At 40.6% G+C, this 19,461-nt stretch overlaps 1 protein-coding gene across 1 annotated transcript in view; it reads right to left on the bottom strand.

The window, feature by feature from the left end:
• LOC132391646 (uncharacterized) overlaps nt 1-17,445 on the bottom strand; it is a 74,133-nt gene extending 56,688 nt beyond the window's left edge. The window contains exons 1-2 of the mRNA XM_059965102.1: nt 17,104-17,445; nt 16,336-16,742 (exon numbers count right to left, since the gene is read on the bottom strand). Coding sequence (XP_059821085.1) covers nt 16,336-16,742; nt 17,104-17,258 — 562 coding nt within the window. The 5' untranslated portion in view covers nt 17,259-17,445. The remainder of the gene's footprint in view (nt 1-16,335; nt 16,743-17,103) is intronic.
• Nucleotides 17,446-19,461: the final 2,016 nt, after the last annotated feature.

Below are 19,461 nucleotides of genomic sequence, written 5' to 3'. Positions count from 1 at the left end.
GTATGGAAACATCAACGCTCTTGAATGGAAAATCCTACAAAAGGTAGTGGATATGGCTCATTCCACCATGGATAAAGCCCTCCCCATCATTGAGCACATCTATGTGGAAAAAAACATTCATCATCAGGGACCCCCAGCACACAGATTATTCTCTCTTCTCATTGCTGCCATCAGGAAGAAGGTACAGTTCTTACCCCTCAATCAAAAGGCTCTTGAACCAGAGGAGGCAACTTCACTCAACTTCAATTATCACTGAACTGTTTCCATAAGCTATGGACTCAATTTAAAGGACTCTTCATCTTGTGTTCCTGATATTTATTGCTTATCTATCTATTTATCTATCTATTTATTTATTTATTTATTTATTTATTTATTACTATTCTTTTTTTGATTTGCATTTGCACAGTTTGTTGCCTTTTGCACGCTGGCTGTCTGCCTGTTGGGTGCGGTCTTTCATTGGTTCTATTGTGGCTATAGGATTTATTAAGAACGCCCACAACAAAGTGAATCTCAGGGTTGAATATGATGACATATATGCACTTCGATAATACATTTTCTTTAAATTTGAAGGAAGGAGAAGGTTTCCTATGTGCTGTTTCAGGAAGTTTGTGTTTAATGTATTTTTCTCTAAAACATCTGTTACATTCAAACAGTTATACTTACTAATTATGAAACTAAGCCAAGACTTCTATTTTTATGGAAATTTAAACATATAATGGAAAATGTATTAATTAATATATTGATGTATTAATGTATTGATTAATAGACCAAATGTGTAGAGGTGAGTACAAATGGCAAACAACATTATTCCTCATGTTTACTGTTGTTGATCTATGCTGAATTTGTCTTTCATTATCTCTTAGTGGTAAAATTTCATGAGGGAACAGTAAGATCACCAGACATTGTAGAGAAGGAGTGAAATCACAGCATTTGGCTGTGAAAGATCAGCAACCTGAAATGTTAACCCTACAGATGCTGCCAGCCATGCTGTGTATTTTCATATCCCACCTGTAAGCTTTTGCTCACAATAGCCATACCTGGCAATTTTCGTGGTTGGTCTGAGTAAAGGCAGCATATAAATTGAAACTGTTGTCTCAGCTGGAGTCTGTGACTTTAAGGATTTAATGTACATTTAATTATATTAGTTGCACCAAGCAGCAGTATCACTTTCTTGTGCTCAATGTCTTTGAAGAAGGTTTTGAAGCTAAGTTCCACTCAATTGGTTTCTTGTTTTTGACCTTCTTCAGAGTCCTTGTTCTTTTTGTTTGCTATTTCTACTGGATTTCCAGGATGCGTTTGAAAAATGGGACAACAGCTATAAAAGCCATCTATTATTGTTCTATGACAGTTAACCACTTTTCCACTAGGTTGGTGCTTGCTCAGCTAGATCTTGCATTATAGAGAAAAAACTGATTGCTAGAGTTGCTCAGCAGAAACAGAAGAATGGTGGGCATTTTGGGACTCATGCAGAGGCTCAACCAGAAATGTAATCCATCCCTCTGCCTTCACAGATGCTGTCTGATCAGCTGCGTTCTCCACCAGTTTTACTTCAAATTTCAGCAACTAATGTTTCTTGCATTTAATCCTTTTTAGAAGTTGGTCTAAAAATTTGCTTTGCATTCAAAAGCTACCAATCCAAAGGATTTCTTTTGTCAGTTGTGGCACCACAATGGAGGGTATTGATGAAAATGTCCCAATTGGTATAAATCAACTGCATGGAATTTCAGGGGAACAGTTTTTTTAAAATCTTGCATTATCCAAATAAATGTTGGCTGTGTGGGCACACCAGTGCTGTCTGACGTTCTCTGGTCTCTATCTGTAAAGGAAGTACTGACATTTGTCCTTTCTAGTCTTTCCTTTTTGCACACCCGGAGATGCTCTTCCAGCCAGATATTTACTTATTTTTGGGATCTGCTTATTCATTCACCTCCCCTAACTGTCCCCGAAAAGGCAAAGGTCAGCCACTTCTTCAAACACTGCATTTTCTGGTGAAGTGCTCCCACAGTAATATTGGCAAGGGAATCTCAGCAACATTGAAGCGCTGTTGATAAACTCCATGATGTGTGATTTGGAGAGGAAACTCCCAGACATTTTTAAAGCACTTTGCAAGCTAGTAAAAATAATAATGTTACATGGTATTCATTTATAACCGGATACTGTATATATTCCACTGGATTAATTATGGGCAGTGTTAGGTTAATTATTCAACAAAATGAAAGGATTATTACAATTGTATATATTGTTAAATACAAAATGGGTTATTATAGTAAATGGAAGTTTCTGACTTATGAAGAAATCATTCTCAGGAATGGAATGCTTATACAATCTGGGGACTGCCTATAGTCGATCATGCTCCTTGAATGGCAGATAATAGAAAGACCTTAGGGTGTCAAGAGATGAACAACTTACTGCAGGATACACAGTCTTTGAATTATTTTTGTAGCTATGATACTAATGTGGCCAGTCCAGTTGAGTTTCTACCACAAGGTGAAGGTAGAAAATTGTAAAAATTTTTTACGTGGTAACGATGAAGCAATTTGTTACCAAGTCAGGATGCTGTGTGACTTGCAAAGTAACTTAGAGAGTGTGTTGTTTCCAAACACTTGTTCTGATGGCTCCAATTCTTCATAACTTTTTGTAAATAAGGAAGACATTTCTCTGAATCAGTGGTCATGATAGCTGGCAAATACTTCTTTTAAAGATTTGTCCCTAGTATTGTGCATGCAGATTACTGATGAGCAGATGTAATTTCCTGCAGCAGCAGGGTCCACTTTCTAACACATGTGGAGGAGTGTGCAAACATAGCAAAGGGGAGATGAATTAGGCACCATTGCATGTGGATCTGATGTCCCTCCCAAATCCCAAAGGAATAACTACACATTCTTCTTTGCAATCTGTGATGTCAAAGGCACGACATATTCTATTAAGCTTCATGGGCAGTAGACACATCTGCTTGTTATATTTGGAAGTATCTGATGTCCCAGCGAATGATTTGAGGTCTGCATACGAATTTAGGTTTCCGGTAACCATAGCCTTGTAAAAATTGGATAAGCTTAAATAAGATGAACAGGACCCCATTCTGAATTTAATATGCTTGAGCCCTGCCTAAAAATAACCAGTGCCAGGCCTGTCAGGAAATGTAGAGGAGGCTTGACCCAAAAACAGTGCAGCGGGGATGATTTCACTGTGAGTGAGCACTAACTTTAATAATCAACTGCAAAATAACAAGCCACTGGAGGCTACAAAACAAGAGGGAACAGTTAATGAAATTACAGGCAACAAGGTAACTGAAGGCTGACTAGTTGGCATGAAAGCTGAGCAAGGAGTATGGATGAGAACTGGGTTTATATAGGCTGCAGATGATGAGTTAGAAATGAGTGGCCAGTGACTCTTGTTAGCTGGGTAGAGATGGGGAGCTGTCTGTCTGTGTAGGCTTGACACCCAGTCACAGGAAGCCAAGGAGTATTGCTACTGAGGCAGGCTGTTTAAAGAAATAGTCATCTGATTTTTTTTCTGTCCCTTTCTGTTTATTGCATAATATGCTATCTACTTTGAGGGGTTCCGCTCAATATGTTTTCTTTTCCCCCCAAGACCGCACAAGCTGATTATTTCCACATTTGAAATGGGTAATAACTTGATTTACATTTCAGAAAGCCTGATAGGCATCCCTTTACTTTCACTCCATATTGAGATTTTAGGTCCCCACAACAGATGTGCTGCAGTTGGATTTGGATATCAAAGGCTTCAAAAGAGGAATAGTCTTTTGATGCCTTTGATACCCAAAGAAACTTTTGATGGCCACAGTGATTCATATGGATGGAATAGGAATGTTATGTTAATGCACATGAAATGTGTCTGGAACTGTAAAAATCACATTAATAAATGTGCAACTGTTTTTCCGGATTTCAGTAACAATTGAAGGGAAAGAGCACTGCATGGGAAGAAAAGAGTAAAGTTCTATCTAACCTATGGTACTTTAATTGGGTTTGAATTTACTTGAAGGCATCTGAAGATTGGAAAGGATATTCCTTGTTTACATGATAGTATCCCACAATAGGAATTTGACATTTCAAAAAGTGAATGTTCTCAAAAGACCCTCATTGTACATCACCCTTGACTCCGAAAGCATCTATTCAGTATCATTAGCATATTTTTTCTTGAATTCTGATACAAATTAGCTAGTTGTTAAATAACTTGATATCAGTCAAGTACAAATAATGAACGAGGTAGGTTATAGGAAAGGAATTTATATCATCTGAAACATGAACTTGTGGATCTCAAGTGTATCATTTGAGAAACTAGAGAAGAATAAATAGCATTGCAAAGGTTATATGTCAATGCCTTGGAATATACTAGCATTTGATCAAATATTATCTGCTTTGTTTGCCGTTGGGCACAATTATAGATGTTAGATTTTATAAAAGAACTGAATTTGAGAAACACTTGTGGCGAGAAAGAGTAATATTGCACAATAATTTTAGAAAATGATTAATCCTTCTGAACTCCTTTCAATATTTAAATATTGCTAAGTTACTAATTCATTAACAAAAAGCATTTTAAACAAAAGACACTAAGACCAGGATAAGCAATAGGATTAATTGTGCATCTGACATGTGCAGATCTAGCATTTCAAATTAATCTATCAAGAAATTACTCTAGGTAAAGTATCTATTTGCCTGATTATGGAATGTACTCTCTCTCACAAAACAAATACATTTAACTTATTCATATCCAGTTCCGAAGACACATCTTGACTTCAAATTAAGCCGAGGGATTGCAAAGTGTGTGTTGGCAATGATAGAGTTGGTGGGCAGTGGTCCATGCAAATCTACCAAGTTCCTGTTGTATGGTCAGCCAGGAACATACCAGTTATCAGGGCTCTTGGATGCATGATTTCCAGAAGCCTTGTGGAGAAACCATCAAACCATTTGACAAATTTGCATATCCTATATTCTGTTGAAGAGTCAGTCTGACCGGTCAATCATCAGTGGAGTCTCAGATCTGTTCTGCTTGTCCCTTTCAAGCACTGGATTATTTATGCTGCCATGAAAGTCTAATAGGTCTCTAATTTTGTTTTGCCAGGTACATCACATTAGAATTAACCTGATCTCAAACGGATACTTTTTTTTCCACTTACTCTCCTAAAAGAGCAAATTCAGTTGCTGTTCAAATAACCAGTTACCCAATGTCATACAAAAGTTATCAATCGGAAATATTAACCACCTCTTTTCACTTATGTGATTCTAGAAAATAAAGGCAAGCACTCAGTCTTGGGAATCAAGTACTAGAGAGCATAGGCTTAGAAACATAGAAAGCCTACAGCACAATACAGGCCCTTCGGTCCACAAAGCTGTGCCGAACATGTCCTTTCCTTAGAACTACCGAGGCTTACCCATTGTCTTCTGTTCTTCTAAGCTCCATGTACCTATCCAGGAATCTCTTAAAAGACCCTATTGTTTCCACCTCCACCACCGTCGCCGGCAGCCAAATCCACGCACTCACCACTCTTTGCGTAAAAAACTTACCCCTGACATCTCCTCTGTACCTACTTCCAAGCACCTTAAAACTATGCCCTCTTGTGCTAACTATTTCAACCCTGAGGAAAAGCCTCTGACTATCCACACCATCAATGCCTCTCATTATCCTGTACACCTCTATTAAGTCACCTCTCATCCTCCATCTCTCCAAAGAGAAAAGGCCGAGTTCACTCAACCTATTCTCATAAGGCATGCTCCCCAATCCAGGCAACATCCTTGTAAATCTCCTCTGCACCCTTTCTTGGCTTCCACGTCCTTCCTGTAGTGAGGCTACCAGAACTGAGCACAGAACTTCAAGTGGGGTCTGACCAGGGTTCTATATGGCTGCAACATTACCTCTCGGCTCTTAAGCTCAATCCCATGATTGATGAAGACCAATGCACCGTATGCCTTCTTAACCACACAGTCAACCTGCAAAGCAGATTTGAGTGTCCTCAAAGCAGAGGGACCCCAAGATCCCTCTGATCCTACACACTGCCAAGTCTTACCATTAATTCTATATTCTGCCATCATATTTGACCTACCAAAATGAACCACTTCACGCTTATCTGGGTTGAACTCCATCTACCACTTCTCTGCCCAGTTTTGCATCCATCAATGTCCCGTTGTAAACTCTGCAGCCCTCCACACTATCCACAACACCTCCAACCTTTTTGTCATCAGCAAATTTACTAACCCATACCTCCACTTCCTCATCCAAGGTGAGAAGGGAAAGATTTAATAGGAACTTGAGGGACAGGTTCCTATGAATTTTTTTTCCCTATACAGATGGTGGTACATATATGAAATGATCTGCCAGAGGAAATGGTTGAGGCAGCTACAATAACAACTTTTAAAAGACAATTGGACATGTACGTAGATAGCAAATTGTTAGAAGAATATGGGCCAAACACTGGACTTGCCCTGTATTCTGAGACCAGCAACTCTCATTCTGACAATCCCAGCCAGGAGAAATATTATCTCTCATCCAGTCGGTTACGGCTGTCAGAATTTTATACATTTCAGTTTGATCCCCTCCCATTCCTTTGAACTCTGGTGAATGCATACCTAATTGATGTAATTTCACTTCATATATCAATCAATACCAGTCTACAGCCTGGCAAATCTCTGTTGCATTAACTCTATCACAAATATATCCTTTCTTAGATAAACAAGCTAAGACCACACACAGTGCTGCAAGTGTGGTCTCACGAAGGCTCCACACAGCTGCAGCAAGACATCCTTGCTCCTGTACTCAAACATTCTCGTATGAATGTCAGCATACCATTTCTCTTCATACCTCCATGTTTGATTTCAGTAAGAGGTGTACAAGTATACCAAGTTCTTTTTAATATCAATGGTGTCCAATCTAGCACTATTTAATTAATACACCACCATTCTGTATTTCCAACCCATCTTCACTACAGTGCATCTGCTGTGCTATTGTCCACACACTCATCCTGTTACCTTGAAACCTTTTTCAACATTCAAAGTAAATTTATTACTCAAGTACGTATATGACACCAAATACAACCCTAGTATTCATTTTCTTGCAGGCATACACTAATAAATCTACATTAGAATAATAACCATAATAGAATCAATGTCAGACCACATCAACTAGTGTGCAAACGACAACGAACTGTGCAAATGCAAAACTGTACAGTACACTCTCTTCACAACTCGCAATCCCACCAGTTTATTGTCATTGGTGAACTTTGAAATATTCCATTCTATTCCCTTGTCCAAATCATTGATATACTATATATCTTTTGAATTTCTGAGACCTCAGGCATTCAACACTGCAGCATCCCACTAGTTACTGTTGGAGAGTGTTCTGGAATTAGCTTATATAGCAAAACATTAACTTCAGCAACCAATCTTTAGACGTGAACATGGACTGTAGATTTAAAACACTTGGGCCTGATGGCTACAGGTACGTGAGGTGTTACGAACACGGCAAAGAGCTGAACTGGTGGATATAAAAGGTGTGTGTGTGCTTATGTAAGAGACTAAACTTTGTGTGTTAATTTGGCAAAACATGGCCACCAGTTATTGAAGGTTCAGGACACCAGTGGGATGTGTACACTCGTTCCAGGAACTGCATTTTAGCATACGTATTTGTGAGTGTGTGCGTGTTTTAACAATACACCTGTAACCTTGGAGTAACTGTTAGGTGTAAAGAAATACAACTGGCATTATGAGTTCAGATTACAGAATATATATTCTGTGGTTATAAGTATGAATTGTTTAACTTTTGCCTGTTATTTACATTTTGCATAGTGGGGGAATTAGTGTGGAGATATTTCAAGGAGAGGTTGTACCCAGATACAGGATGGCACCTACTGAGGTCAGGGAACATCAGGTCGAGAACTCTGATGACCCGAGCCACCCCTTGATCTTGATTACGATATTTCATTAGCCCTTCACCCCCCGAATAGAAGCAGAGCATTTTGTCAGAGATATCCTCACTGAAAGTCGCACGTGGGAATTCAGAATCTGGCGCAGGCTTGAGGAAATGGTTGAAATTCACCAGATGCACTTCAAAGCTATACTTGTGCAGGTAAAAAATGAAGTGCCCAAGGAATATGTGACACAGTATGGCCCAGGGAGTGCAGGATGGAACGCGAGCAACTACAGGGAATGCCAGCTTTGAAGAGACCTATTGGTTCTTTTAAGAGAAAGTGAGGCAGCAACTGGGGAGGGTGAGCGTAACTGGGGAACGATAATTTCTGATGAGCCAGCCTTGGTTTATGCAGAATGTAAATATCGAGTGTATGAGGAGTATTCAGGGATGGATAATCTAAAGAGGGATGCTGAAAAAAACAAAGGATAAGAACAAATGTAAAAAATCATTGTATTTCAGTCAGAGGTGTGAATCTATGGAACAGTTGTATTGAGAATTTAAAAACATGCACCACACTTAACAAGTTTTAAAAAAATTACTTAAAAATTATTTAATGAACAAATATAAAATATGTGATTTAAAATGAATGGGAGTAATGTAAATAAATGATATTTGGAATTGGATTTTATGTTAAAAGATTATGAATTTTTTGTTTTTGATATGATGATTGATGCCAAATATGTTTTTGAATAAGTAAGAGGGGTAGGCATAATAAGCTGTAGCTTCAGCCTGCACCCTTTCAGTCTGTTTCAAATAATATCTATTTTTTTTGTTGTAATTTTGTCCTATGAAATCATCGTTGTAAATGATGCTTTTTGTTATGTTTGTACTGACCAAAATAAATTAATTTCATTCATTCATTCAAAATGCAGAAGGAAGGCCTGAGCTCAGCTCACCAGAAAGTTTTAGATTTGGGGATAGCGGTGGGATCGGCCTACTCCGCGATAGTTTCATGGGCCTGTGAGATGGACTGGAGGAGGGGGAAGAGAAATCGTAAAGTGGCTGAGTGAATGTAGCTGCCGTGACATCACAGTGAACTTGCTTTGTGTGCCCACAGCAGGGGCACGTAACAAGGAACTGCTGGGATAGAGGTGGAAGGGTAAAGGAGGTGCGGCTTCTCAGGTCACAGTTGGAGGCAGTGTCCTAAAAACAGAGGAAAGTGTGAAATCCACTCACCAAAGCAGGCAGAATCCACAGCAGCACCCTCTCTTTCCGATTATAGACAGACAGCTGACTGGTGGTCATCCATGGTTGCACAAAAGAGGGTCAGCAAGGTGAAATGTTACTGCACAGGGATCTTCAGTGTCGATAACCGATCTACCCTTGCCCACGACTGGAGAGGCAATTTACATTACCAGAGCAGGAGGTGAAACAATGAGGGTGGAGAGAAGTCAGCCCCAAGTGCTTGAGATTGAGGTAGATTTTTCTGTGTGCCCAAACAATGAAGGGACTATCCTGAGAATAGACTCATTGAGTAAGGCAGATGCTATCACAGACTCAGGAAAAGGAGAAATAACATGGACAAGACAAGAACAATGAACATGTGTGACCCACAAAGCAGCTAACATGGCCCACAGAGAGACAACAGTCCCAAGCAGATAGGCGTGACAGGATAACGTGTTGAAATCATGTTAGGAGTTTCCAAGGAAAGGGGCCATGCACAGCCAGGAGCTGTTAGAGGCAGTGCTGCTGCCTGAGGAGGTAGCAGTGATTAAAGTGAAGGCTCACCAGAAAGGGGATAATAAGGAACAGAAAGGGAACGAGTAGGCAGACCTTAGTGTGAGGAGGATAGCGGAGAACGAGAAGCAACAGAGATTACAAGTGTACAGAAAGAAACTACAACTGCCAAGATTACATGGAGATGTGAGGGACCACTGTAACACATTGAGGGACTGAGCAAAACAACAGCATCAGAGAGAGCCGGAGGTAAAGGAGATAGTCCTCCCACAGCTGAGCGACCAAGGCATGGTGTGGGTGCTGCCTGAAAAGGCAGGGTTTGCTCCCAGATGGACAGGGCCACAGATGGTACTTCTGACAAATGACACTTGTGTCTGGGTGCAGACTCGGAGAGGTAGCCAATGGAAACACTGGACTCAGGTTAAAGCATGTAACTCACCTTTTGTCGTCCCCACAGACAGAGCGGGAGATTAAGTGTACCCAGGAACTGTGTCATTGCAGAGAACCCTAGTGATGTACACCAGCCCACTGCATCAGACATGACTGCAGCTGATAGATGCCAACCACAACAAACGTGAAGGCAGAGGACACCGAGAGAGCATGGCCCAAGCTATGAATAGCACATTAAAATATAACATTAATAGTACTCTGTAATGAAGGCTGGTTGTAGAAGGCAGCTGATTAGTTGTACAGTGTAGAATAGAAAAAAATATTGGGGAAAATAGATGAGAAGGGATCCAAGTTACAGCAGAGATATCAGGCTCCACCATTTCAATGGTGTGGCAGAATGAGAAAGGAAAGAAATTCCACATGGCATCTGAAACCAGTCATCCCCAGCCTAAAAGGGGAGTGAATACAAATGAGCCGGGTCCTTTTAGTCATTGGGCCATCGATCGAATGGAGAGTCCAGAAGGGGGTGACACCAGGGTGAGGTCCTATCAATTATTCAAATAGAGACCACCCGGTCCCTCCTGTACACCAATGAGAGGGCCTGTGAGCCTGATACATTTACCTTGTTGGTGCCCTGGAAAGAGAGTAACCACCGGTAGCCACTGCAGAGTAAACGGGTGGCGATAAAGAACATGATTAAACTGCAAAGGGACAACAGGCGTATGAATGACGGAACTACATTTTAAAGACTGTTAGTCAAATTTCTAGAACAATCTCTCCGCTCCGCATCTTGTAGGTAGCCAGTGGGATGATAGCATAGATGTAGATACACAGAGTAACTGGGAGGGTTCCAAAGCAGGCATTTCTGTCACCCTATTTAAGTACACCCTCCTTAAGGTTAACCTTTCTTGGAACAAATTTATTTTTGTCCTGGAGGGCCAAGAGGAGGACCATTGGAGAGTACTCTGGAGTTTGCTGTATAACCGAAGCATTAACTTCAGCAATCAACTTTTAGACCTGAACATGAACTGTAGATTCAATTTAAAATGCAGCTCTGGACAATAGGTCCCAAGAGCTGTGAACCGCAGTTAATTGAAAAACCAAACAATGTTGATTAATATTCATTTTGGGTGCCTGGAGCGTAGGTGCGAAGAGAAAGGTATGAAAGTTATATGAAATTCGAAGGAAGCTTTGTAGATACATTCTAAGTATAGAATTGTCCCTTGATCTTTAGCATATAAAATGTCATGCAATATTGGGTCGAAGAGACCTCTTCCTCTGAAAGGGTCTCAATGTGATGCCTGCTATGTCTTATTTTATTGAATAAAAAACTACTTCATATCTACCAGCTGTGCCTCTCCGGTGACTTTGTTTACTTTACAACGGTTACTACCAGCTATCTGAGAAAGAGTCATTTATTCCTATGTTCCATTTCCTGCCCATCAATCAAATTTACAAATATTGTTTGATCTTTTGAGTGTTTCCAAAATTTTTCATTGTTATTTCTATGCAAACACTGGAAACCTATCTTACCTTTTATTTGACATGGCCATCTCCACCTGAAAGTTTCACAAATGCCATTGTCAGTAGACCTTTCACCGCTGAATGTGAGAGTGCATTGCCGCAGTCTTTCTAATGACTGTATGGACAGATACCACACCTTGCTGATTGATTGTTCTATTAACTGGATGTGAGATCTTCTGCAAAGAATCTTTGTCTGAGATAACCCATGCATTTTGGACACCGAACCACAGATTTGTGCTCACAAAACACTACCTTTGAAACTCAGACACTTGTGTCCAGTGTAAGATCTATGCAGGCAAGTTTACTATGTTCTGCACCTTGATCTTGTTTGCAAAATAAAACAGTTTTTTAATATATAAAAACACAATTGCAAAGAACAGTCACTGAAGTAATTTATTTTCCCTATGTCTGGCTTCAGGACTATAGTGCAAATTGTAACAAAGAAACGTAGGTGTGAAGAGTTTTGGGCTATGATAATATGCACAGTGTAGGCAAAACAAAAGATTCCTTAGTAAGATGTATACCAACCTAACAAGAAAGTTTCTGACATATTCAAGATACTTTACCAAATCTCAAGAAAACTGCAACAATTGCCTTCCTAAATAGTGTTTGATCTTCCTTGTCTTCAATTGATCTTCCATTTCTATAAGAAATAGAAACTGGGATCATCCACTTAACCTCTTGAGCTTGTTCTGTCAATCAGCAAGATCTTGACCGATTTTTTTTTTAAAAACAGGACTTTCCTGTCCTATCCACATATCCCAGGAGTAATTTAATATTCAAAAATCTATTTACCTTTGCTCTGAATGCTATCAATAACTGAGCCTCCACAGACCTTCAGTGCAGTGTATGCCGAAAAAATTCCTTGAGATTTGGTCTACCTGTAACTTCAAAACAATTTCTACACTCCTCGAACAGAGGAAACATCTTTCCCAAAATTATCCTTTTCAGCCCTCAAAGAACTTTGGATATTTCAATTAGGACAGCTCCCATGCTTCTCAGCTTTAGAGAATATAATAGATTTAACAACTTCAATCGCTCCTCATTTGACAGACTGACATTCCTAAGAATCGTTCTGGTGTACCTTTGCTGTGCTACATTGATATTAAGTACATCCATTTATTGGGCAAGGAAACCAAAACTGTATAGAATACCACAGGTGAGTTCTTGCCAAACCTTATGTAATTGTAATAATGCCTCTTTACTCTTGCAGTCAATTCCTCAAGCAATGAAGCCTAACGTTCCATTTGCCTACCCAACAGCCTGCTGTGCTTACATGCTCATTGTTAGTAACCTTGTGAACAAGGACACCCAAGTCCCTTTTAACATTAATTGATGAAAGATTATGAAAAGTTGAAAAATACTCAGCATTTCCAGTATTTTAACAAAGTGAGCAATTTCACATTTTTCTACACAGTACTTAGTAGCTATGCCTGCCTTTTCATTGGCTACATAGAATAGTCCATGTTCCAACCCTTCTCTGGTAACAGTCCTCAACTCTTCCTGTGCTACACTGAAGACTGCATTGGTGCTGCTCTATGCATCCATGCTAGGCTCATCAATTTCATCAACTTTGCCTCTAACCCTGTCTTTAATTCTCTTGGTCCATTTCTGACAACTCTCTCTTCTTTCTCGATCTCCCTGTCTCCATCTCTGGAGACAAGTGGTTTACTGACACCTTTTATACACCTACTGATTCCCAAGGCTCTCTTGACTATACTTCTTGCCCCTCTGTGTCTGTAAGAATGCTATTCCCTTTTCTCAGTTCCTTCATATCCACTGCATCTGTTCCTAGGATGAGGCTTTCCTATCCAGGACATCAGAGATGTCCTCCTTCTTTAAATAACAAGGTCTCCCTTCCTCCAACATGGATGCTGCCCTCACCCGCATCTCCTCCATTTCCCGGACAACCACATTCACCCCATCTTCCCACCACCTTACCAGGGATAGGGATCCTCTTGCCTTCACCTACCACCCCATGAGCCTTAACATCCAACACATCATTTTCCACAACCTCCACAACCTTCATCAGGACCCTATCACCAAACACATCTTTACCTCCCCCAACTCTCCAGTTTCTGTAGTGATTGCACCTTCCATGATTCCTTTGACCATTCGGCCCTCCCCACTATCATACCCCTGCAAGGGACAGAAATGCCAGATCTGCCCATTTACCTTCTTCCTTACCTCCATTCAGGGCTCCAAGCAGTCCTTCCTGGTGCATCTGTTGCAGTTGCCTATTGTATCTAGTGCTCCTGATGTGGCCTCCCCTACACAGGTGAGACCTGGCATAAATTGGGGGACTGCTTTATTGATCATCTCCATTCCATTCACCAAAAGCAAAACTTCCCAACGGCCGGCCATTTTAATTCCTATCCTCAATACCATTTCGACATGTCGTTCCATGACCTCTTCTTTTGCCATGATGAGACCACTCTCTTCAACCTAATCCACTTACAGCAATTTTTGGGATTTTCCCAGAGGAAGCAAGCAAAGTGTCTGACTCCGCCCAACATGTGATAGCTTTTTCAACTTTACTGGCTAGGACAGCTATTTTGCTCCACTGGAAAGAATCTAATTCGCCCACTGTTTTCTATTGGCTCTCCTCCATTATGTCATGTTTAAGCTTGGAGATTTTAAGCCAGACATTTGATACATCTTTTGATTTTGAACAAGTCTGGCGACCCTTTATTCAATATTTTCACATGATTTAATTTAATTTTATTTATTTATTTATCTTTATTCTCTTTGGAGAATATCCTTGTCCATGAAGGTTCGGAGATGACTGGAAGGATCTGTTTTTTTTTTCTCTCTCTTTCTTTTTTAAGTTTATGCTCATTTGGACTGCCCAATCTTTCTTTTTCTCTTTTTTGTTTTAGTTTAGTTAGTGGGGTTTTTCTTTCTCTATCAATAAAATTTCCAATCTTTTTTTTACGATTGCTATGAGGAGTTGTAATTTCTCTCTGACCATTGTATATATAACAGCATAATATATTACCTGTTTGAGTTTGATATTTTTGTCTTTAATATTGCTGTTTATATGTATTTTATATTATCTACTTGTTAAACTCCTCTTCTAATTTGTATTTGTATATTCTTTATTTGAAAATCAATAAAAAAGATTGAAAAATGAAATGAAATGAGACCACTCTCAGGGTGGAAGAAAGTCACCTCATATTCTGCCTAGGTAGCTTCCATCCTGATGACATGAACGTCAATTTCTCCTTCTGGTGATTTTCCCCCCCTTCTTCTATTCTCTACTCTGGTCTCTTACCTCTTCTCTTCCTCAGCTGCTTATCACCTCCCCCAGTGCCTCTCCTTCTCCCTTTCTCCATTGTCCACTCTCCTCTCTTATCAGATTCCGTTTTCTCCAGCCCTTTACCTTTCCCACCCATCACCTTTACCCATCACCCTCTAGCTAATCCTCTCTCCCCTTCCCCCACCTTTTTATTTTGACATCAGCCCCCCTTATTTCCTGTCCTGAAGAAGGGTATCGGCCTGAAATGTTAACTGTTTATTCATTTCCATAGACCTGCTGAGTTCCTCCAGTACTTTCTGGGTGTTGTGCTTGATCAGCCATGTTTTTGCCCACTCCCCACGAAGCTTTGTGTAATCAGCAAAGTTGGAAATATTACATTTGGTTTCTCAGCCATTATAAATTGCAAGTATTTGTTCCCTGAAAGAGATCACTGCAGTACCTCACCAGTCACAGCTGTCAACCTGACAAGGCCCTGTTAATTCCCACTTTGTTCCCCGTTATTAAGTAAGCTATGCTAGTAAATTACCCCAGCTCCTTGTGCTCTAACATCATTGACCAACCCCTTGCATGGGCCTTATCAAAAACCTTTTGAAAAGCCAAGTTCATCTCATCCAATAACTCTAACTTGTCTAATTTACTAGATACATTCTCAACAAAATCCAAAATTAGTCAAAAATTATACCCCTTTTATAATCCATGTTCGCTCCACTCAATGATATTATTTCTGTCCAGGTGAGCTGCATCATACAGCTGTGTGAAATGATGACATTGATTGCAGGGATCTGTATCGACCTGGCAGTTATATTGTCCATGTGTAATCTAATGATCATGTTCTTCTGCTTTGAGAGGAAGCAGTAAGAACAAATTTATAAGTATATTGTAACTCTTGGCCTCCCAAAAGGCCATACAAATGAACTTATTATGTTTGTTTTTGAATAATTTCTTCTCCGACATGCTTCCTGCTCTCACTGTTTACTACCCAAGTGCCTGGGCAGCAAACAAAACCACTTGCCTTTCTGCATCTGACATCTCCCACGCCCTGCGAAGCTCAACGCTGAATGCATCAAAAAATTACAGTCCGAAACCAGTTTTTCTAGACCATGCAACTGAGAACAAAATACTCCATGCCGTCATTTTTTTTTAATGTTCTTAAGTTATATGAAGAGTATGGTTAAGGGGCAGAGACATGTGTTAGTAATATTTTGTAAGGAACACCAGGCGGGAAGGACATCAGCTCAAACGATACACACAGATCTCATCAAATCTATTTCTTACTTTAACATTAAGGACTATCTATGTATATAAACTGCTTTTCCATGGGGTAGAAAATGCAGCTCAATATCTCTGATGATTGCATTGTAAAGCTATCCGATCGACACTACATCCCTCACCACAGCTGTTTTAAAAATATTAATAGTAGTCACCTTAGCTGTAAATCATTAAAACTTCACTGGATTTTTCACTGGAGTTCAACACGAGCTTTACAAAAGGAAAAAAAAAGCCGTGATAGACATGTATCTTTTTAGCTATGGGTGTATTGCAGATTAAAGCTGTTACCTCACCTTGAGATGCTGCCCAGTGTAATGCGCTGTCACCTTGGCTGTCACAGATTTGGAGACTGGCTCCCTTCCCCATTAGGTAACAACAGAGGGCAACGTGTCCGTACTGCGAAGCTACTATCAGTGGAGTGGATCCTTTCTGGTCCCTCTCATCCAACGAAACGCCGGCTTGCAGCAATATGTCTATGACAGTGATGTGTCCTTTCACAGCTGCCCAATGAATAGGTCGCTGCGCCGGTTCCGAGCGGCTAGGGAGATTCAAAGGAAGCCTCAAGTCTGCTAAGTAACTCAGGAGAGATCTGGACCCTGTCAGGGCTGCCCAGTGCGCAAGCGTGTGCCCCTTCTCATCGTACTCACTCAGATCTTGCACGTCTTCTAGTTCTACTAATTTCTGCAGTTCTGTCGGATTTCTAATGAAAAAAAAAACATTTCCTTCAACATTTTAAAAATTAATCTCTGCAATTAATAACTATTCATCAACAATTGCAGGAAAAGTAATTTTAATTCTGGGCATTTAAGTCACTTTCACAGAACGCAGCGTATTGGCCTGTCTTATTTTATACAGAAACTTTCTGAATGCCGACTTTTCTCCAAGATCAACTGCACCTCGTTATCATTACACGAAGGACACATCCTAGCGGCCAGGCAGAGGGAGAACGAAAGTGAGTTACGGGAAAGGAAAAGAACTGAATTGATAAATGAAGAGGGCCAAACGAAGAAAAAGGAAATAAGTTTTAAACAAGGAAATGCAACGAGCTGTGTAGTACTCACCCCTTTACCAGCGCAGGGACAGTATTCTGCCAGCAGCATCCGGCTTCCAGTTCTTGAGCGCCGGCAGCAACTTGTGCTTTGCTGCCGCTCTGGGCTTCCCGGCACTGTTGCAGCTCAGCTTTGAGACTGTGAGAGGCAGGTCGGGGAGCCATCATCTGGAACTGAACTTGTCCTAGGTGTGCTGCCACTGATTACCCAGGCCGGCTCCGCCTCCTTTTGCTCTCACTGCACCGCTTCATATATTCAGTGTCCCCAAGAGTCTTCGCTCTGAAATCACACTTCGCCAGTCAGTTGCACCATGAAACTTCAAAATAAGTGGATGCTGGCGGCCCGACACCATTGTATAAGGTACACCAGGAGAGCTGACTTAAATCTTTGGAAGCAATGTGCTGTGTTTAGATTAATATTGACAGGTACTGGAATAGATAATTGTTCCTTCATTTTCGGCAGCAGAAGCCCGGGGGAGGGCAACGGGAGCCGCCCACTTCCGGTGATGGGAAGTTTCACAATCGGCAATGCAATGGAGTCAACTCTTCAGCCCCAAGTATTTAAGTAGGTTGCATCAACCAAAGAAATTGGGACATTGAAAGCGACGGTGCTTTTTTATGCATATGAATTATCCAGTCTACCTCTGTCTCTCTCAATATTGCTCTTTTTATATCAGGGAGTTTTGTGTTCTCTAAAATAAGGCTTGCAACCTTTCTTTTTACCATTTGGACCAATAGCAGGGAACCCCTGGAAGGAAAGAAGATGACTTTGAAGATTGGATATTATCATTACAAGAGAGAACCATAGAATTATACAGCAAAGAAATTGAACCTTTTGGCCCACCTCATCCATGCCTACCAAGTTGCCTTTCTAGGCTACTTCCATTGACCTCCAGTAGGCGCATAAGGTAGAGGGGATGTGGAGCAAATTTTTCCAAATGTGAAAGAGTCTAGGACTAGAGGGGACAGTTTCAGAGTACAAAGATGTCCCATTAGAACAGAGATGAGGAGGAAATTCTTCAGCCAGAAGGTGGTGAATCTGGGGAATTCATTCTGTGGATAGTTGTGGAGATCAAGTTTTTGAATATATTTAATATTGAAGAAGAATTAAGGAAAAGAAGGTGAGGATGATTGGGTCACATGCTGTGTAAGCTTTGTGCCACCAGATGTGTGCTAAAGTGGAATCCCCAGGGAAAGCAGAAGAGAGGCCGGCCTAAAGAACACCAGGCAACGCCATATTTAAGCTGATACCAAGAAGATGGGTTACACTGAGGCTGAGGGGTAACTTAAAAGACTGGTCCAGGACAAAGGACTTGCTGTCATTGGCCTATGCCCCGGTAGGAGTGATGGGCTTAACTAACAGACTAACTTGATAGGATCTTATCTGTAAGGGTATCAAAAGTTATAGGGATAAGGCAGGAGAATGGGGTTAAAGGGGTTAATAAACCAGCCCTAATGGAATAGTAGAACAGACCGATGGACTGAATGGCTTAATTCTGCTCCTGTGTCATAAAGTCTCTTGAATTTTCTGTCCAACTACTTGTCCAAATGCCTTTGAAACATTGTAATTGTATCCACTTCACTATCTCCTCTGGTAGCTGGTTCCAGACATTCACTGCCTTCTGTGTGGAGATTCAAAGGGGACTTGAGGGGCAAGTTGCCACACAGAGGGTGGCAGGTATATGAAAAGAGCCGCTGGAGGAAGTCATGGAGACAGGGACAAATATAACATTTAAAGGATATTTAGGTAGGTAAATCACTCTGGTGATAATTTCTGCAGGAAATTGCATCAATTGTGAAATTGTTCTGGGCACCTTTAGGTATCGCTCACAATCAGAGTCTGACATTTTCCTGATATCTGGCACACGCTCAAATGTACAGTCTATGTTTTTGCTCATACCACCATGAAATAGAGCTTAGAACTTGAACAAGTGCACTTGAAGAGTTTTGAGAAGGGCCCATGACTGTGCAGAAAGCCCATTCATTATTTTAGGTCATATGGAGGAGGTGGAGGACACAGCTGATTTTTCATTGCCTTGGAGGCCTGTGGAAGATGCAAGTGACGAAGTGCAAAAATAGGCTACATACATTGTATATGGTGTGGATAGAATAATAGTTTGTGTGTGTGTGATGTACAATATTTGTATTAGTGTGCTTTTATGAGGTAGCTGTGGTTTTAGTGGGATCCTCATGAAAACTGTATAAGTTACTCTTCAGCATTTTTTTTCTGGGTGTAAACTATCCTAACATGATTTTCCTCTGGACCTTGACCAATTTTATGTAACTTTGGAGGGGATCTTGTTTAGCACCAGCACTTAAGCAATAATATTTTAGCACATTTATTCCAGAGACGAGGGTGGTGTCTTATGAA

The sequence above is a fragment of the Hypanus sabinus genome, chromosome 3 (assembly GCF_030144855.1).
Source record: "Hypanus sabinus isolate sHypSab1 chromosome 3, sHypSab1.hap1, whole genome shotgun sequence".
NCBI classification, from domain to species: Eukaryota; Metazoa; Chordata; class Chondrichthyes; order Myliobatiformes; family Dasyatidae; genus Hypanus; species Hypanus sabinus.
This window is presented reverse-complemented; position numbering and strand designations above follow the sequence as displayed.